The sequence below is a fragment of the Ceratotherium simum genome, chromosome 25 (genome assembly GCF_057802395.1).
Source record: "Ceratotherium simum simum isolate JZ-2026a chromosome 25, ASM5780239v1, whole genome shotgun sequence".
NCBI classification, from domain to species: Eukaryota; Metazoa; Chordata; class Mammalia; order Perissodactyla; family Rhinocerotidae; genus Ceratotherium; species Ceratotherium simum.
The window spans coordinates 4,812,786-4,832,737 of record NC_141924.1 but is presented as its reverse complement, the minus strand read 5'-3'; the positions used below and the strand labels follow the sequence as shown (position 1 = coordinate 4,832,737).

The following is a 19,952-nucleotide window of genomic DNA, read 5'->3' as shown; positions in this document are numbered from 1 at the left end:
CCATATCTTTTCCTATTCTTTGGATAGTTTTTTTTTAATTCTCTTTATGGTATCTTGAGAAAAAAATGTTCTTAATTTTAATCTAGTCTATTAATATTTTTCTTTATGGGTATTATTTTTTTATGTCTTGTTTAAAATAATCTTTCTTGTTATACAGTGTTGTTTTCTATTTTTACTTTTTTACATTTAGGTTAGTACTTGGAATTGAATTTTCTGTGTTGTGTGAGGAAGAAGTCAAATTTCCATTTTTCCGTATTGATACCCAGTTGTCTCAGTTGTGTGTGTGTGTGTGTATATATATATATATATATATTTTTTTTTTTTTTGCTGAGGAAGATTTGCCCTGAGTTAACATCTGTTGCCAATCTTCCACTTTTTGTACATGAGCCACCATGGCAGCATCGCCACTGATAGACGAGTGGTGTCAGTCTGCGTCCGGGAACCGAACCTGGGCTGCCGAAGTGGAGTGCACTGAACCTAATCGCTAGGTCACCGGGGCTGGCCCCCAGTGTTATTTTTTGAAAAGGCCATTTTTCACTCAGTGATTTGCTGTCACATCTCTGTCATTAATCACATGTCAATATAGATTGGAGTCTATTTCTTGTTCTATTCTTTTCTTTTGGTCTGTCCCCTGCCCTAGTACCACACTGTTACCTACAATTGCTTACTGTCTTGTGAAAACAAATCCTCTTACCTAGTTACGTTCAACAGCATCTCAGCTATTCTTGACCCTTTGTATTTTGACATAAATTTTAGAGTCATTTTGTCAAATTACACAGACACACACCAACATATACACATCATCTGATGTGTAAAATTACACACACACACACCTGGTTGGGATTCAGATTCCGATTACATTTACTCTTGAGATAAAAACTGAGTCCTCTAATCTCTGAATAAGGTGTAATTCTTTACTTTTTCTACTTGAATGTCTCTCAGTCAAGTTTTAGAATTTTTTCCTTAGTGGTATTGTACATCATTTTTAGTTACATTTTTGATGCTTTTATAAATGGTCTTTTTTTCTTGATTTTTTTTGCTTGTTCCCTATATAGAAATATTATTGATTTTTTTATATTGACTTTGTATCCAGCAACTTTTGTGAACTCTCTTACTAATTCAAACAACTTATACACTTAAAAAATATTTTCTATATACATTAGAAATGACATTTCATCTGTGGGGGAAAAAAGACAGTTTGGTTTCTTCTTTTCCAATCCTTAGGCCTTTTATTTCTTTGTCTTGTGGGCTGGATTTTCAATATAGTGTTGGCTAGAAATGGTGGTAGCAGTACCTTTGACTCATTCCCTTTCAAAAAGAGCACTCTCTTTCTCTACAGTTAGCCATTATAATAATGTGTGCTGTAGATTTTTTGTTGATACCCATTTTTAGGTTAAAGAAGCCCTCTTCTATTCTTTGATGGCTAGGAGTTTTTGTTTTTTGTTTTTAATTATGAATGGGTGTTGAATTTTATCAGCTACGTTTTTTGCAGTATTTGAGATGATCAGATGATTTTGTACTTTATAGGTTAATGTAGTCAGTTATAAATTTTTATTTTCTAATGTTAAAGCAGCTTTGAATGCAAGTATAAATTCCACTTTATCATGTTATATATTACTGGATTCATTTTGTTAATATATTTTTAGTATTTTTTACATGAGCATTATTTTCCTTTCTCAAACTATTCTTGTTCTGACTTGGGTATCACAGTTATGTTAGCCTCATAAAATTGGTTTGAGAGTCTACTCTCTTTTTTTCTGTTCTCTGGAAGAGTTGTGTGAATTGGAATTATTTCTTCCTGGAATGTGAACTGGCCAGTGAAGCCATCTGGGTCTAGGATTTTCTTTGTGGGAAAATTTTTGACTACCAATTCAATTTCCTTAATGGTTATAGGACTCTCAGGTGTTCCCTGAGTATTTTACAGAACTTTTTACAGTCAGGTTTTTCTTTTTTTTTTTGTGAGGAAGATCAGCCCTGAGCTAACATCCATGCCAATCCTCCTCTTTTTGCTGAGGAATACTGGCCCTGAGCTAACATCCGTGCCAGTCTTCCTCCACTTTATATGGGACGCCACCACAGCATGGCCTGACAAGCGGTGCATCAGTGCGCGCCCGGGATCCGAACCCGGGCCGTCAGCAGCGGAGTGCACGCACTTAACCGCTTTGCCATGGGGCCGGCCCCAGAGTCAGTTTTTGTTAGTTATGTTCTAGGGTTTTGTTCATTTCATTTAAACTTTCAAACAGTTTGGCATAATGTTGTTTGTAATATTTGCTAATTTTCTTTTTTGATATCTGCAAGATCTGTGGCACTATCCTTTTTTTTCATTTCTGAAAATTTAATGTCTGTTATTTGTGCCTTTTCTCTTTTTTGATCAGTCTTCCCAAAGGTTGGTCAGTATTGTACCTTTTTTTTTTTTTTTTTGGTGAGGAAGATTGGTTCTGAGCTAACATCCATCTCCAATCCTCCTCTTTTTGCTGAGGAAGATTGGCTCTGAGCTAACATCTCTGCCCATCTTCCTTTATTTTGTGTGTGGGATGCTGCCACAGCATGGCTTGATGAGTGGTGCATCAGTCCGTACCTGGGAATTGAATCTGTGAACCCTGGGCCGCCAAAGTGGAGCACGCGAACTTAACCGCTATGCCACCAGGCCAGCCTCAGTATTGAACTTTTAGAAGAATCCAATTTGGATTTGTTGATATTCTCTATTTTATGATTGTTTTCAATTTTAATTATTACTTGTTCTTAATCTTTATTTTCTCCTTCATTTTTGGGGGTTATTTTGCTATTCTTTTTGTAATTTCTTGAAAATTACATTTATTTTCATCATTCTTCTTTCCTGACGTATGCATTTTAAAGCTATAAATTTTACTCTATGTACTGTTTTAGCTGCATCTCAAGTTTTGGTTTGTAGTATTTTTGTTATCATTTGTCTTGAAATATTTTCTTTCCATTATTATTTCTTTTTTGTCTTCGTGGATTATTTAGAAGTATATGTTTTAGTTTTCAATGTATGGGGATTTTCTAATTATTTTTGGGATTTCCTTCCCAAAAACAATTGCATATTTACAATTTTTTGCATAATTGCCTATAAGCATAATAGCAGTGTGGTAACTGAACATTGTCTGTATGTCAGTCCTTTAAAATTTGTTGAGCATTGTCTTTTGCTGCATTATGTGGTGAAATATTATTTTACAGTGTGCTATGTATCCTTGAGAAGACTGCATATTCTGCAGTTTAAAAAAATTTTTCCTTTTTCATTAGTCAACTTCATATGTAACTACCAAGTAGATATTCTGATAAGCATGAGATAACACTTTTGCCATATTGGGTTGATACAATCTCAGGGATGAATCTAGAATTGTGATGCTTTATAATTCTGTAACTTTGGTCAAGTTATGTATAACCTCTGTGGGTCTTGGTTTCTTGTGCTGTGTAATGAGGATAAAAGTACTTGAATAGGTACTTTTCAAGTACCTATTGAAAAATTTCAAGAATAAGATTCTTAATCAGGATTTATACAGCAAGCACTGAAGGTTTCCATTTAGAGTCTCTGACCACAGGAGCAAACACTTGTTTTCATTTAACCTTTGGAGATCTGACTTTTTAAACTAACATTTGTCAAGTTCATATTGTGTGCTGGTAAAGAGGAGGGCAGGTGAGCATTGATTGTGTTCCCTACTGCATGCTCAACACTGTTAGTGAGTTCACATTTCATCTTTACAATACCTCTACAAAACAGATGTTACTATCTGCATTTTATAATGAGGAAATTGGATCTCACAAAGGTTAAATAACTTGTGCAGGTTCCTGCTAAGTTGGGAATTGAACTTAGGTCTTTCTTGGTCACTAAACAGTTTTATTTTACTGTTATTCTTTTTTTGATTGACTTAATGTTTTAGAGCAGTTTTAGGTTCACAGCAATATTGAGAAGAAGGTACAGAGATTTCTTGTATATCTCTTGCCCCCACACATGCACAGCCTCCCGGAGCCACTATCAATATCTGGCACCAAAATAGTACGTTTGTTATATCGTTATCACCCAAAGTCCACATTTTACATTAGGGTTCATTCTTGGTGTTGTACATTCTATGGATTTGGACAAATGTATAATGACACGTATCGTATAATGATATGTATAATAACACGTATCCTATAATGATACATTACAGAATCACATGGAGTATTTTTACTGTCCTAAAAATCCTCTGTGCTCTGCCTATTCATCCCCCCCTCCTCTAATCCCTGGCAATCACTGATCTTTTTACTGTCTCCATACTTTTGCCTCTTCCGGAATGTCGTGTAGTTGGAATCATGCAATACGTAGCCTTTTCAGATGAGCTTTCACTTAGTAATAAGTGTTTAAGTTTCCTCCATGTCTTTTCATGGCTTGATAGCTCATTTCTTTGTAGTGCTGAATAAAATTCCATTGTCTGGATGTACCACAGTTTATCTGTTCATCTACTAAAGGACATCTTGGTTGCTTACAGGTTTTGGCCATTATGAATAAAGCTGCTATAAACATTCATCTGCAGGGTTTTGTGCGGACATAAGTTTTCAGTTACTTTGGTTAAATACCAAGGAGTGAGATTGTTGGATTGTGTGCTAAGAGTGTGTTTAGTTTTGTAAGAAACCACGAAACTGTCTTCCGAAGTGGCTGTATCATTCTACTTTCCCACCACTTGCTCCACATTCTTCCTGGTGTTTGGTGTTGTCAGTGTTCTGGATTTTGTCCAATATTCTGCAGTTTTATTTGGTGAAATATTTGAAATATGTTAACTAGGTTTTATTAAATCTTATTCAAATCTTTTAAATATACTGATATTTTTGTCTCCTTGTTCTAAAAGTTACTGAGACTAATATACCGAGAAAGGTATATTATTATTGCTGAATTTAGTTGTGAATTTTTCTTTCCTCTGTATTTTTGTTAATTTTTCTTTTATATGTATTTTTGGGACATACTATATTATTAGATGATTCCAATTTAAAATTGTTATATCTTTCTGGTGAATTAAGTCATTCTGAAATGACTTTTAAAAAAAATCTCCAGTAATGCTTTTTGCCTTAAGGGTTATTATGTCTGATTTTAAGTGGTATGTGACTTCCTTTTTAAGCTGGTATTGGCCTAGTATATGTTTTTATCATTCTTTAACTTTCAGTATTTCTACAGCCCTATGTTTTAGATGTCTGTTTTAAATAGCATGTAGTTAGATTTTTAAAAATCCAGTCTAAGAATAACTGTCTTTTATTTGGAGCACATATTCCAGTGATATTTAATGTAATTACAGGCATATTTGTGTTTACATTTACAATCTTTTTAAGAAATTAATTTTGTATAGAGTACATTGTTTTGGTAAGGCATTTTAATATTGATGTCATGCCCAAAGTTTCACTGTGGCGAGAGACTTTTGTAGTTAAAAGAAGCTAACAGAAACTTCCTGTTTAATAACATGTGGAATATTTCTTATTAAGATGTATTTATTCAGTCTATCTTTTTTTTTTTTAATAAATCCTCAGCTTTTCGCTGTGGCCTACAGTTTTTAGGCAATGTTGCCTCACGGAATGAAGATTCCCAGTCTATTGTTTGGGTGCATGCTTTCCCAGAACTCTTTTTGTGAGTATATTGATAAGAGATTTTCTAATTTCTGAAAAGGTTGTGGTTATATCATTCCATTTACATGAAGTTCATAAACAGAAAAAACTAACCTTTAGTAATAAAATTCAGGATAATGGTTGTTCTTGGTGGGAGGTGGCGAGGCGAGTTCAGTACTGGGTGGGAGAGCACACGAGGGCATCTCCTGGGGTTCCTAGAAATGTTCTGTATCTTGATCTGGGTGGTGGTTACATAAGTATATGCATATCTAATAATTTGTTGGGCTGTACACTTAAGATTTATGCCCTTTTTTATATGTCAGTTTTACTTTAAGAAAATAAAAGTTTTGGTTAAAGTAAGAAATATTGTTAAGTACACTGTAAGTTATAAGAAAAAAGCATAAAACATTGAAGTATGGAGAATGAATTAATCCTTTATTTATTGACCACTTTTTACATGCTCAGCACAATGTTACATGTAGATATAGAGAACTGTAAGATACGGATAACCAGTCTGTTTGTCTAGATTGGTTCATGGTACTTTTCCTGGTGATTTACATTTTGTTTTGACCAACTCTGTTAGTTCCTGAGAAATTGAGCATTGAGATGAAAGGTGAGCAGGTAATGGAGGCAGGGTAGGTAATAGGAAAGGTGCTGTCTGGAAGCTGGAGGCGTAGCTTCTAATCTCTTGCCAACGAATGGGGTATTGTTGGTGGTGGCAACAATACAAGCAGCAGAGCAGCAGCTATTTGAATTCCCTGAGCTGGGTATTTTCTGCATATTATCCCTGTCCTGTACAACAGCCCAGCGGGGCAAGTGGTACTGTCCTCGTTTGGACAGATGAGGGAATTGTCGCTTATTGAGTAAATGGCATGGCTGGATATAAACCCTGTGTTGCTTTCTGGATCCAAAGCCTATGAGTGTAGGCTTTTTAAATACCAGCTGCCTAAATTCTGTGCTGCCATCCTGGTTGTGTAGGTTTTCTGGGCTCATCTATAATGTGTGGTGATAGGATCTGATAAACTCTAATGTTCTCTCTAGTTCACTAAGTCTAACTGGCTCTCAAAGTCCTGTAAATAATTAAGAGTTGAAGGCATAAAATCTTTATAATATAATAATAATAACTGAGCTTATGTGGAAGCAAAGAATTGTGGAATTCAAGCGACAGAAGTAGAAGTTACTCATTTTTGAGAATTTATCTCTTTAAAACATTTTGAACACCTAATATCTGCCAGGTTCTGAGCTACATGAGTGGGATACGGGTAATTTAGATATATTCATTACTCCCCAAATGCCCATGCTTTGGTGGGGAAATAGGGAATAGGCAAGCACATTGCAGTGTAAGAACTAACATAACTAGGGTAAATCCAGGTGTCACAGGATACAGAGGAGAGGCCCTTGAACAAGTATAGGCTGTCGGAGAAGTTGTGACAGTTTACATGGTGGCTTTACATATGTTACCTCATCCTCACAGAAGCCATGTGAGACAGGCCGAGGAGGTCTTATTATTGTGTTCCATTTTTATATCAGAAAACACAGTGAAAGACGTTATGTGACTTCCCTCTATATGTATTTGTGAGACAAATACAGGCAAATTTGAATTCCAGCTTTGGCAAGTACTGGCTTTGTGCCCTTGAGCAAGTAAAGTCAACACATTCTTTACCTGTAATATAAGGATAATACCTCCTCCAGAAGAGTATTATGAAGTCTAAATGAAAAAATAAATCCTGCCATAGTGTGCAACCCATAATATAATTGACAGTCAATAATTAGTGACCTTCCTGAGATCGCATAGCTGATAGGTAGATGAACCAGGACTCATACTGAGGCTCTTGACTCCAAATTTTATTTCTTGCTAATATACCATCTTTGCCTTAAACATTCTGTCCTTCGTAACTATTAAAGAATTTCTGTAGTGTTGAGGTATCATTTTTTTGCCTTTCAGTTTTTCTTTCTAACAGGAATGAGCATTTTAATGCTTTATAAATGTAATCATTTAATTTTTTTCTTTAATCAGATGTTATTTGCTTTTGCTTCTGAGTCATAAGTCAACTACAACTTTAATATTGGATACTTTGTGTTGTGACTAATTTTATATTTGCTATTTTTACAGTAAATGTTGTACTTGTTTCAAAGTGTTGTAATTCTTCATTAAATCCTTAAAAATCAGTATGTACTGAATTTGTTAATGGGATTACTATTTATGTGTTATATTTTATCATGTTGCTAAATTGGGCTAACACTCATTTCTTTATTTGGAAGGTCTTGCTTAAATCATCCAGACAAAAAAATTGTTGCCTACTCATCAATGATTTTGTTCACATCCCTTAATTCTGAAAGAATGAAAGAATTGGAAGAAAACCTCAATATTGCGATTAATGTCATAGAAGCGCACCAAAAGCAGCCTGAAGCAGAATGGCCGTAAGTAGCTTGTTAGAAACTTGATTGCTTAAGAACATCCTGACAGATCACTTTGCTTTTAGAGGTTTGAAGTAAAAGTTTGAATTATAATAATTGATCAGTAAGTTAAAACTTTTAACATATGTTGGCAAAATAAGAAAAGTTTCTCAGCAGAATCTGGAGGCCTTATGAAAGAGGCAAAGTGAGGTTTGAGTTGGACCTTGGAGGATAAGGAGAGTTCTTTAAGGTGGTGAGGACAGGGAGGGCATTCCTAGTGTATGAAACAACACTGTGAAAATGCGCAGGCACTTTTGGAGTATAGACATACCTTGGAGATTTTGCAGGTTCAGTTCCAGACCACTGCAGGAAAGTGAATATCGCAATAAAGTCACACAAATTTTTTGGTTTCCCAGTGCATATAAAAGTTATGTTACACCATATTGTGGTCTATTATGTGTGCAATAGCATTGTGTCTTAAAAAATAATGTACATATTTTAATTAAACAATACTTTATTGCTAAAAAATACCGTCATCTGAGCCTTCAGCAAGTCGTAATCTTTTTGCTGGTGGAAGGGTCTTGTAAAAAACGCAGTGTCTGCGAAACACAGTAAAGCAAACTGCATAAAACGAGGTATGCCTGTATACATACAGATCAGACCATTGTGGCTGCAGTAGATGGTTCATTAAAGATTAGAGGTTGATATATGTCTTGTGGGCCTCTGTTCAGATGAGAAATTCAGTGTCATTCAAATTGTTTTCCCCCTGTGCATAATGCATCATTTCTCTCCAGTTGCTTTTAAGATTTTTCTTTGTCTTTTCAAAAGTTTATGATATCTTGGTGTGGATTTCTTTGGGTTTATCCTTTTTGGGTTCCCTCAACTTCTTAAATCTGTAGGTTTATGTCATCAAGTTTGGGAAGTTTTCAGCCATTATTTGTTTGAATAATTTTTCAGCCTCACATTCTTTCTCTTCTCCTTCTGGGACTCCATGTCAGGCCATTGTGAGGCCAAGGCTGAGGCTGACTGTGACCAGTAAAGACACAATAAGCCACTTGTAGATTTAGATAGTTTGTTACTTATGTGGACAGGGAAAAGAATAAGCCATGATCCTTGTAATCCTTGTCCCACATGCCAAAGAGGGGCTGGATGACTGGAACGAGAATTGTGAGATAACTCGTTGCTGAGGAGCCACTTCTTGACTGCTTGAAGTGGTTTTATATTCTGTAGGGGCGGGGCAGCAAGCTTCATGCCCCACCAGGACAGTACCTCATCAGACCTGTCTTGAGAGAGCCTCAGAAGCCTCAGGCGTCCCATCTTCCGTGTTCCGGGAGGATCACAGGGTATCAAGCTTTTGCCTGCGTGGTACGTGTGGATGTGTGTTAGGTCGCCAGGGCACTGTGGTGGAGCAGTTCTTCTGGTGAATGATAGTCTTCTGGTGTTGTCCCACAGGTCCCTGAGGCTCTGTGCAGTTTTTTGGTTTTTTTTTTTCAGTCTGTTTTCTCTCTTATGCCAGTACCTCACTGTCTTGGATTACTGTTGCTTTGTTTGAAATCGATTACTGTTCAGTCTTCCAACTTTGTTCTTCTTTTTCACGATTTTTTGGGCTGTTCTGGATCCCTTGTGTTACATACCAATTTTAGGATCAGTTCAATTTGAGGATCTAATTAGGATCCAATTTCAGTTTGTTCAGACAAGTAGCTGGAATTTTGATAGGGATTGTATGAATCTGGAGCTCAATTTGGGGAATATTGCCATTTTAACTAGATGAAGTTTTCCAATCCATGAATAGGAGATATCTTTCTGTTTGTTTACGCCTTTAATTTCTTCAGTGATGATGTGTAGTTTTTTAGTTTACAAATCTTGCATGTCTTTAGTTAAATTTATTCTAAGTATTTTATTCTTTTTGATGCTATTATAAATGGAATTGTTTTATTGATATCACTTATGGATTTTTAATTGCTAGTATATAGAAATATAATTGATTTTTGTACATTGATTTTATATCCTGCAACCTTGCTGAACTCGTTTTTTAGTTCTAATAGGTTTTTTGTGATTTTTAGGATTTTCTGTATACAGGATCTTGTCATCTGCCAATAGATATGGTTTGACTTTTTTCTTTCCAACTGAGTTGCCTTTTATTTCTTTTTCTTACCTAATTGCTCTGACTAGAAATTCTGGTACAGTGTTGAGTGGGTGTGGTGAGAGCTGATATCCGTGTCTTGTTCCTGATCTTAGGGGGAGAGCTTTCAGTCTCTCACCATTGAGTATGATAATGGCTGTGGGTTTTTCGTGGATGACTGTAGTCAGGATGAGGAACTTTCCTTCTGCTCACTCCTAGTTTCTTGAGTGTTTTTATCTAGTACTTTTTCTGCAGCTATTGAGGTTTTGTCCTTTATTTGATTACGATAGTATATTATTATGATTAAATCTTTTTTAAACCAACTTTTGATTCCTGGGATAAATCCCACTTGCCTATGGTATATAATCCTTTTTATATGTTGCTGGATTTGGTTTGCTCATATTTTGTTGTGGTATTTTTGTGTCTGTATTGATAAGGCATATTGGTCTGTAGTTTTCTTTTTTTGTGATGTCTTTGTCTGGTTTTGGTATCAGGTTAATAGTGGTCTCACAGAATGAGTTGAGAAGTGTTCTCTTCTGTTTTTGTTGTTTTTGGAAAGAGTTTGTGAAGGATCGGTGTTAATTCTTCTTTAAATATTTGGTAGAATTCACCAGTGAAGCCATCTGGTCATAGGCTTTTCATTGTGGGAAGTTTTTAAGTTACTAATTCAGTCTCTACTTATTGTAGGTTTATCCAGATTGTTTACTTCTTCTTGGGTCAGTTTTGGTAGTTTGTGCCTTTCTAGGAATTTGTCCCTTTGGCCTAGGCAATCTAATATATTGGTACACAATTGTTCATAGTATTTCCTTAGAATCCTTTTTATTTATGTAAGATTGGTAGGAATGTTCCCCCCTTCATTCCTGATTTTAGTAATTTTAGTTTTCTCTCTAATTTTTTGTCATTATTGCTTAAGATTTGTCAGATTTTTTACTCTTTTCAGAGAACCAACTTTAGGTTTCATTGATTTTTCGTTATTGATTTTCTATTCTTTATTTCATTTATTTCTGCTGTAGCCCTTATTGTATCCTTCCTTCTGCTTGCTTTGGGTTTAGTTTGCTCTTTTTCTGGTTTCTTAAGATGGAGGTTAGGTTATTGATATGAGATCCTCCTTTTTTACATAGGCATTTATATCTGTAAATTTCCTTGTAAGAACTGCTTTAGCTGTATCTTATAAATTTTGGTATGTTGTGTTTTCCTTTTCATTCATATCAAATTATATTTTAATATCCGTTATTATTTTTTTCTTTGACCCGTTGGTTATTTAGGAGTTTGTTGTTTAATTTCCACATTTTTGTGTATTTCCTAAATTTCCTTTCGTTATTGATTTCTAATTTCATTCCATTGTGGTTGGAGAGTACACTTTATGTAATTTCGTTCTTTTTAAATATATTGAGGCTTGTTTTATGGCCTAGCATCTGGTCTATCATGGAGAAGGTTCCATGTGCTCTTGAGAATATTGTGTATTCTGTTTTTGGTGGAGTGTTCTATAGATGCCTCTAGGCCTACTTGGTTTATAGTGTTGTTCAAGTCTTTTATTTCCTTGATGGTCTTCTGTCTAGTTATTCTATTCTTTTTTTATTTTTATTTTTGGTAAGGAAGATTAGCCCTAAGCTAATATCTGTTGCCAATCTTCCTCTTTTTTTTTTCTTTTTTGCTTGAGGAAGATTGGCCCTGAGCTAACATCTCTGCCAGTCTTCCTCTATTTTGTATGTGGGTCTCCACCTCAGCATGGCTGATGAGTGGTGTAGATCTGCACCTGGGATCCAAACCTGCGAATTCAGGCTGCCAAAGCGGAGCACACAGAACTTAACCACTATGCCATGGGTCCAGCCCCTCTATTCATTATTGAAAGTGGATTATTTTCTGTTTCTCCCTTCAATTCTGTCAGCTTTTACTTCACTTACTTTCAGGCTCTATTGTTAGGTACATATATATGTTTGTAATTGTTATGTCTTCTTGAGGACTTGGCCCTTTCTTTATTATGAAATTCATCAAACATTTTGCTGCTTTTCTTTTAATAGTGCTCTTCTCCTGTTTTCCTTAAAACTGATTTTTTGTATGTTTCCACATAGTGGTCAGTGTGTTTAGGGCACAGATTATCTCTGGGTGGGCAGCCTCGAGCTGCCAGTAATCCTACTTGCATTTCAAAGACGAGTTGTGAACTTTCTCAGTTTTAACCTCTTTTTTTTTTTTTTGGTGTGTGAGAAAGATCAGCTCTGAGCTAACATCTGCCAATCCTCCTCTTTTTGCTGAGGAAGACTGGCCCTGGGCTAACACCTGTGCCCATCTTCCTCTACTTTATATGGGACGCCGCCACAGCATGGCCTGACAAGTGGTGCATCGGTGTGCGCCCAGGGTCCGAACCCAGGCCGCCAGCAGCAGAGCGCGCACACTTAACTGCTACGCCATGGGGCCAACCCCATTTTTAACCTATTTTACTATAAACTTTATTGTTCTGTTGAAATTATACCTAGTTTTTAAATTATTTATTTTCCTGAACATTTATTTGTATTTGAAACAGAAGTTGGTACATAAAAGTATTCTGATATTATGTTTGATCTAGAAAATCTCCCTTAGTGTGCATGTATTTCGTAAACATGATGGATGAATCATTAGAGTCAGCTTACTTAGAGAGATTTGCTGTAGCTGAATTCTGTTTCATTTGTTAAGTATCTTGGATCTATATTTTAACCATCTGCAGTTTTTTAGCAGCATGGAATAAAGGGCAAAAGGTCATAAAGGGTAAAATATAAAATTCACTTCAGAATAGCTCAAGTTAAAGTTATCAAAGGTCCTAGATGGAATTAGACAGGAAAAAGGATAGAAAGTAGTAGTAGTAGTTAACTGATGTTTTCTGCAGTCCAGATACTGAATACTTTGATTTGTGTGAGAGGACCTCTGCATTTGGTAAATAAAAATGGGATCACAAAATATCCAGAGGCTTCCAACAAAATTGTTACTTTTCACTGTTAAATATGAATCCATGCCTGAAAATTAAAGAACACTCACTTTTGCCCTTCCACCTCCCAACGTTATGGGAGAGCTGATGAAGAGTACAAAACTACATGGTGTTAGGATTCATGGGTTTAGTATCTTTTCTTGGAAAGGGACAAACGTAAGGTTTCAGTAACTTTGGGTCTTTTTGTTTAGGTACACCAGAAACACAGGAAAGAGTAGGTGAGAAAGGCTTTGGCAGTACTCGCTTTGAATTATTGGGATAATGTCCTTCTAAAAATGTTTGTTTCTTTTGTAGGTGTGAAAGATGTTTTCATGCTCTTAGATAACCCTAGATGAATCCAACATTTGGCATTTGAATTCATCTAAATCTGGCAGCCCAGTAAATGTGCCTTACACATGCAGCATTCAGGAAATCCTAGCTATTATAATATTTTTTCAGAGGTTATAACTCACTTGTTTTCTAGTAGAAGAAGCATCACCATTGAATCAACAGACTGATGGTTTTCTATTTTGATGTTACATAAAAACTTATACATAATTGATAATCATTTAAATTACCATTTTCGAGTTACAGGAAAAAAATCTACCTCCCAATGGCATTCCATCATGATTGCTTTGTGTGTATAATATTATTTGCAGTTAGTATTCTACATTAAATGTTATGCCATAAGGTGGTGTAGCAAAGAATTCTCATTGTTTCTATGGATGTCCACAGGGAACACTTTTTTTTGCCTATATTTGTAAGTTGAATGTGAGTGACAATTGTTCTGATCCTCTAAATAGTTCTAAAGTTAAAGTAAAAATGCCACTGTCTTTACTCAGTAGTAGACCTTTACTCTTTGTTGAATGAAAGAAGGAATGAATGAATTTTACCTTTAATCATTTTTGAACTGAAGGCAACATGAAGAACCAGACCTAAGTCTGGTTTTTAAGTTCACTTGAACTTCTTTTCAGAGAGGCTGCTCCAGCAAATGGCAAGCTCTATATAGGGGAATGTTCTAGGAGGAACCACAAAAGTCAGGAAACTGAGTGCTTGTTTTCACTTTTAGGTAACCTAGACCTTCGCCAAGACACTAAACTTCTATGAGCCTCTGTTTCCTTATTTCTAAAATGAAGGAATTGATTTAGATTAGAAATTTCCAGACTTTTGTATTTCATGTCCTTATGTTTTTTTAAAGACATATGGACATAGTTGCAGACTCACTAGAGTGCTTGGTTTGGCACAAGGACTGCTGGGTAGCAGAACTGCCTCTCTTGGTGTCTATCTGTCTGAGCCTTGCATGGTGGTACTTCTTCCACTTTCTTTTATGCAGCGTCACGGGAAGATGTCATCTTGCCCTTTGCTCCAATTACTTTGCCTTTTAAATTATATTTGGTTAAAGTGAATGAGCCAATATTCAGTTCTGGTGACTTTTAAAGCATATGGTTTTGCATTTGACTGATTACCCAGTGAGTGTGAGTGTGACATCATTGCCACTCAGTACTTATCTGAATAACTCAAAAGTGCAAAGGAATACTTAGGAGGTTTACCTGAAAAATGAACAGTCCTTCTGGCTTCCACGGGTACATTCAGAGTTTTTCCTGGGTTGATCCTGCCAATCTGAGAGCTGCCCATCTCTACCTCCCTGGTTTGGGGCCTGGCTCACACTGAGGAGCGTGCCAAAGCAGCTGTGCTCTGTCTTATTGCGGGCCTGCCGTGAGGACACTGCTGAGAGCGCTGTCCACCATGTCACAGGAGAAGGGGCTTTGGTCTCCGTGCAGGGAATAATTGCCCTTTTCATGAGGCTCTGATTTGCTTTTATCTTGGAGAACCTGTGGTTTAGAAACTGCTCCTACTTTATGCAGGCTTCTAGGAAACTTAAAAAATATTATAGATATCACTTCAAACATAAATAAATTAATTCAGTAATTATTGAGTTTTTGAAGTGTGCCAGGTACTGTTCATGACACTGGAGATCCAAAATTTAAGACATTACGTTTTAGTGACAGAGACAGATAATGAACAAAAAACCCCAAATATATAACAAATGTCAGATAAATACTTTGAAGAAAAACACACAGCAGCGTGTTTGATGTCCCTTAGAATGGTGCTTGGCTCATTGTAAACACTATATGGTATTAGCTTTTTTATTAGTAGTAATTTAAATATGATTGGTGGGGAGGACAGACAAAGAAAAACCGTCAGATCATGATTAAGTACTCTGGTGAGGTGAGGTGACGTAGAGTGACGAGGTGCTACTTTAAAATTTGGAGATAAAGGAGTCTGAGTTGGTGACGTTTAAGCAGAGAACTAGATAGCCAACCGTTTGAAGATCAGTGGGTAAAAATGGAGACAGGCTGGGAAGAACAGTCCAAGCAGTGAATACACGGAGTGCAAAGGACCCCCGGCAGAGGCCTGTGTAGCAGGACTAGAGAGTCCAGGGTAGTTAGAGCGTAGGGTGAAGGGGAAGGTCGTAGGACAAGCAGTCCAAGAGGTGACTGAGGCCGGTTACGTAGGGCTTTGTAAACCAGGAAAAGGCGATTGATTTTACTCTCTGTGCCATGGGAGGCGACTGAAGAGTTTTAAGCAGTGTGTGTAATGACCTGGGTTGTGTTTTAAAAGATCCCTCTGGCTGCCGGACAAAGGTTGAGGAGTGGGAGGAGAGGAAAGATTGGAGGCTGGGACACCTGTTAGGAGGCAGTGGTAGTTATCCAGGTAAGAGGTGACAGTGGCTTACATGAGGCCGGTAGCAGTGGGGATGAAGAGAAGTGAATAGATTGAATATAACATGCAGGGAGAGCTGATGCGACTTCTTGATGGATTAGATTTGTGGGATGAGGTGAGGAAAGGAAGACAAGGATAGGAACTCGGTTTCTGGCTTGTTTGAGGTGGGTGGAACAGTTTGGGAGTAGAAATAGGGGAGATCAACAGTTCTGTTTTGGCCATATGAAATTTAAGATGGCCACTCTGTATCTAAGTGGAGACATCTTCTCTGCAGCCAGCATGCAAGTTCCAGAAGAGGAAGCACAGGGTGCCAGGAAAGCCTGTGGCAGGGAGTTCACCTGGTCTGGGGGTGAGGGAGGCCTTCCAGAGAACGTGAGGCATAAACTAACAGTCAGAGGATGGCTCGGGTGGGGAGAAGGGATGGTATTAGGATTGTGGAGAGAAGAGAGACCAATTTGACAATGTTTATTTAGTCTGTGACGTGATCTGCGTGTACAGTTACTGTTTGCAAGAAGTGGTGAAGGCTGCATTTTAGTGATCAGATTTTGACCTATATTGTAGATAACCCGAATTGCTGTGTCAGAGTTGCCATGATAGAGAGGTGAAGTTAATTCATGTTTTGTTTTGGTTTCTCATTATCTGTTTGAGAAGAGATGTAGAGATTTCTTATTAAGTTATTTTGGAGAAGTGACTGAACTTTGCCTGCCCAGAAATAGCTACTGTTAAGATGAAACTTACCTGAGTTCACCATGACTGACTGACTTCCTTGAAAGCTGAGGAGCCAGGGTCACCTGAAGGATTTTCCCACTAAGATATGGTAGTGCTTTCATTTTTTAGCAGAATATCTATTAAATAGAAATAAATTTGAGATTACTTTGCCTGGACATATTACTTAAATTATATATTTAAATTTTTGATAGATAACACATTCATTTAGTTCAAATACCAGAATGCATAAAGTTTCCCTCCCTGCCACCCACCTAGTTCCTCCAACCCCATCCCCTAAACAGATAGGCCATTATTTCTTTCTTCTCACCACACTGTTGGGCTTCTTGCTTTTTTCATTAGATAGTACATTTTTGAGATCTTTCCATATCGGTATATAAACAACTTCCCCATTCATTTATCTTCCATTGTATAAATATACCACAATTTATTTAATCAGTCCCTTATTGGTGAACAGTTAGGTTGTTTCCAACTTTTCATAACTACAAAATGCTGCAGTGAATAGCCTTGTTCATAGAGATGTCATGTATGTATGTTGGAAGAATGACTGTAGGAGAATTCATAAGTGCAATTACTAGGTCAAATGGAATGTGCTTTTATAATTTTGACAAACACTTCCAAGTAGTCCTGCATAGATGTTATACCAATATATATGAGACAGATTTGACAGATTTTGAGAGTACCTAGGTTTCTACATCGTTGCTAACAGAGTGTGCTGTCAAAGTTTTGGATTTTCCAATCCTACCAAATGGTACCTACCAAATAAAATGGTATCATTGCATAGTTTTATTTTGTATTTTTTTCTTATGAGGTTGAGCATCTTTTTATATGTTGAAGAGCCTGTTTTTCTTGTATGTGCATTCTCATTTTCCTTACCCATTTTTCTATTGGGATGTCAGCCTTTTCCTTACCTATATGTAGGAATATTTTCTAAATTAGGGATATTAGCCCTTTGTATGAAATAAAATGCAAATATTTTTTCTCACTTTTTTGTCTTTTGACTTTGCTTGTGGCACTTTTCTTCATGTAAAAATTTTTGATATTTTAGTAGATAAAATTGTCAATCTTTTTTTATGTCTTAGAGATTTTTGGCAATAGCTATAAAGGCCTTTCTTCTACCGAGGCTTTCTTCCAGTGTTGTGTCATTTCAATTTTGATGTTGAAGCGTTTGATCTGCTTGGAATTCGTCTTGGTGTAAAGGTCAAAACATGGATCCACTTTCACCTTTGCTCCAGATGCTGCGGGTGGTCACTGCTACAGAGCACTGTAGTGGCTGTGAGCCAGCTTCTTCCTCTGTCTGTGCCCGTTCACTGCACCCTCGCTGCCCCACACGTGGAAGACCTTTTCAGTTCCAGTGCCACTTCTTCAGCACACATTCCACCATGTAGGACTTCCCTTTCTTTCACTAAGTGTGTCTCAATCTGCTAATCAGGCCTTAAGAGTTTTAAAAACATATTGATGTAATCACATTTATCATTAGGATATTTTGTTTGTTTAAGAAGAAATTCTCCAAAGTGCGTTTTATTTCTACAATCTGATTGACTTAGAGTCAGTCTGTTGTCCAGTGTCTGAAAACTGTTGTTTCATATATTTTGTCTGCTTTTATAGTTGTTTAGGGTAGGAGGGTAAGTAGTTAGTCCGTAATGCTGGGAATTGGAAGTGATATTTGGAGATTTTAACGCTCGCTTTTCAGCCATTGGGAAAAGAAGTAAACAAACATCGGTATAGTTGTAGGTGGTCTCAGTAGTACTGAGATCGGTAGCCACCTTCACCTGAGTGGTGCTTATAGAACATTATCTCAACACTTGCGAAATCCACTTTGTTTTCAACTGCGTGTCTTATGTTCACCAAATAGACCATAGTTCAGGCTATTAAAAAAGTCTTGATAACTATATGAAAAGAATTGAAAATGTATGGAATATCTGATCACAATGAGCTTAATTAGAAAACTATAACAAGATATCTAGAAAAATTCCAAACTTTTGGAAATTAGCACGTCTAAATAATGGGTTTGTCAAAGAAGAAATCTCAAGGCAAATTAGAAAATCTTTTGAACTGAAGGATAATGAAAGTACAAAATTTGTGGGATAAAGTGAAAGCAGGGCTTAGAGGGAAATTTATAGATTTAAATGTTTATATCAGAAAAGAAGGAAGGTGTGAAATCAGTGACTTAAGATTCTACTTTATGAAAATGGAAAGAAGAGAACAGTAAATCCTGAGAAAGTAGAAGGAAGAAAATAATAGAAAACAGAAAAACAATAGAAAAAATTAACAAAGGCAAAGTTGGTTCTTTAAAAAGATCAACGAAATTGATCAAGAAAAGAGAAAGAGGGGGCCGGCCTGGTGGCACAGCGGTTAAGTGCGTGAGCTCCGCTTCGGTGGCCTGGGGTTCGCAGGTTTGGATCCCAGGCGTGCACTGATGCACTGTTTGTCAAGCCATGCTATGGCAGCATCCCATATAAAGTAGAGGAAGATGGGCATGGATCTTAGCCCAGGGCCAGTCTTCCTCAGCAGAAAGAGGAGGATTGGCATCGGATGTTAGCTCAGTGCTGATCTTCCTCGCACAAAAAAAAAAAAGAAAGAGGACACTAATGACGATGTCAGGAAGGAAGGCGTAGTTATCACACCCATCTTCAGTCAGCTCCACTCTGGTTGGGGCAGCTTTCTTCAGCGGAGACTGTTGTGAAGAGGGCCAACAGCTGAGGGCTATTTGCCAGTACCATTCAGGGATGTAAGTTTTTGGTCCTGAACTCCTCTTTAAACCTTAATAGTATTTTGTTGTGTATAGTTGCCTGAGCACACTGCTGTTCTTTCCTTCGTGCTGTTTTTCCAAGTCCTTTTTTGTCACCTGTAATTCCTTCAACTAAGGATTCACGGAACACCTCCTTTAGCCTCCTTGGTCTTCCTGCCCCATCCATCGTCCCCTCTTCCCCCAGCCCTCTGGTTAGATAAACTGCATTCTTTCTATAACCCATGATGTGTGTCTTTATGTTGCACCTAAGACATTTTTCTCTAATTATCTATCTATGTATAGGTGTTTCTCCATTGATAGTGTTTGGAAATACGGCTTGTGACCGAGCCCCTAGCACAGAACTTGGAACATTGTGTTTTTGAGTGAATGTTCCTGTGGGAAAATGTTTTGAACTCCAAATGCCTGAATTATGAATGAGCTTTAGGATCACAATTTTATGTACCTGGCTTGAAATGCATGAATTTCTATTGTTGAAATGCATGTTGACCTACCTAAATTGATATGAAAATTGTTTGAGAATTTTGAATTATAATCCATTATTGTTAGAAATATTTTACATCAAAGTATTGATCAGTTATTTAAAGGTTGTAGGAGAAATAGAATAATGTGTTTAGATTTTGTTTTTATATGCAATGACAATGTGTTGTGGTAGTTAATATGCTTCATTTGATTATCGTGTTGAAAGACATACTTTTATTATATTA

The 19,952-nt window shown here is 36.8% G+C and overlaps 1 protein-coding gene across 2 annotated transcripts in view; it reads left to right on the top strand.

The window, feature by feature from the left end:
- ATXN10 (ataxin 10) overlaps positions 1-19,952 on the top strand; it is a 186,043-nt gene that overhangs the window by 47,754 nt on the left and 118,337 nt on the right. For both annotated transcript variants that reach the window (XR_015556327.1, XM_087448747.1), the window contains exons 4-5: positions 5,515-5,611; positions 7,852-8,010. Coding sequence is in view for 1 of the 2 variants with exons in the window: in XM_087448747.1 (XP_087304873.1) it covers positions 5,515-5,611; positions 7,852-8,010 (256 nt within the window). In the remaining variant the exon portion in view is untranslated. The remainder of the gene's footprint in view (positions 1-5,514; positions 5,612-7,851; positions 8,011-19,952) is intronic.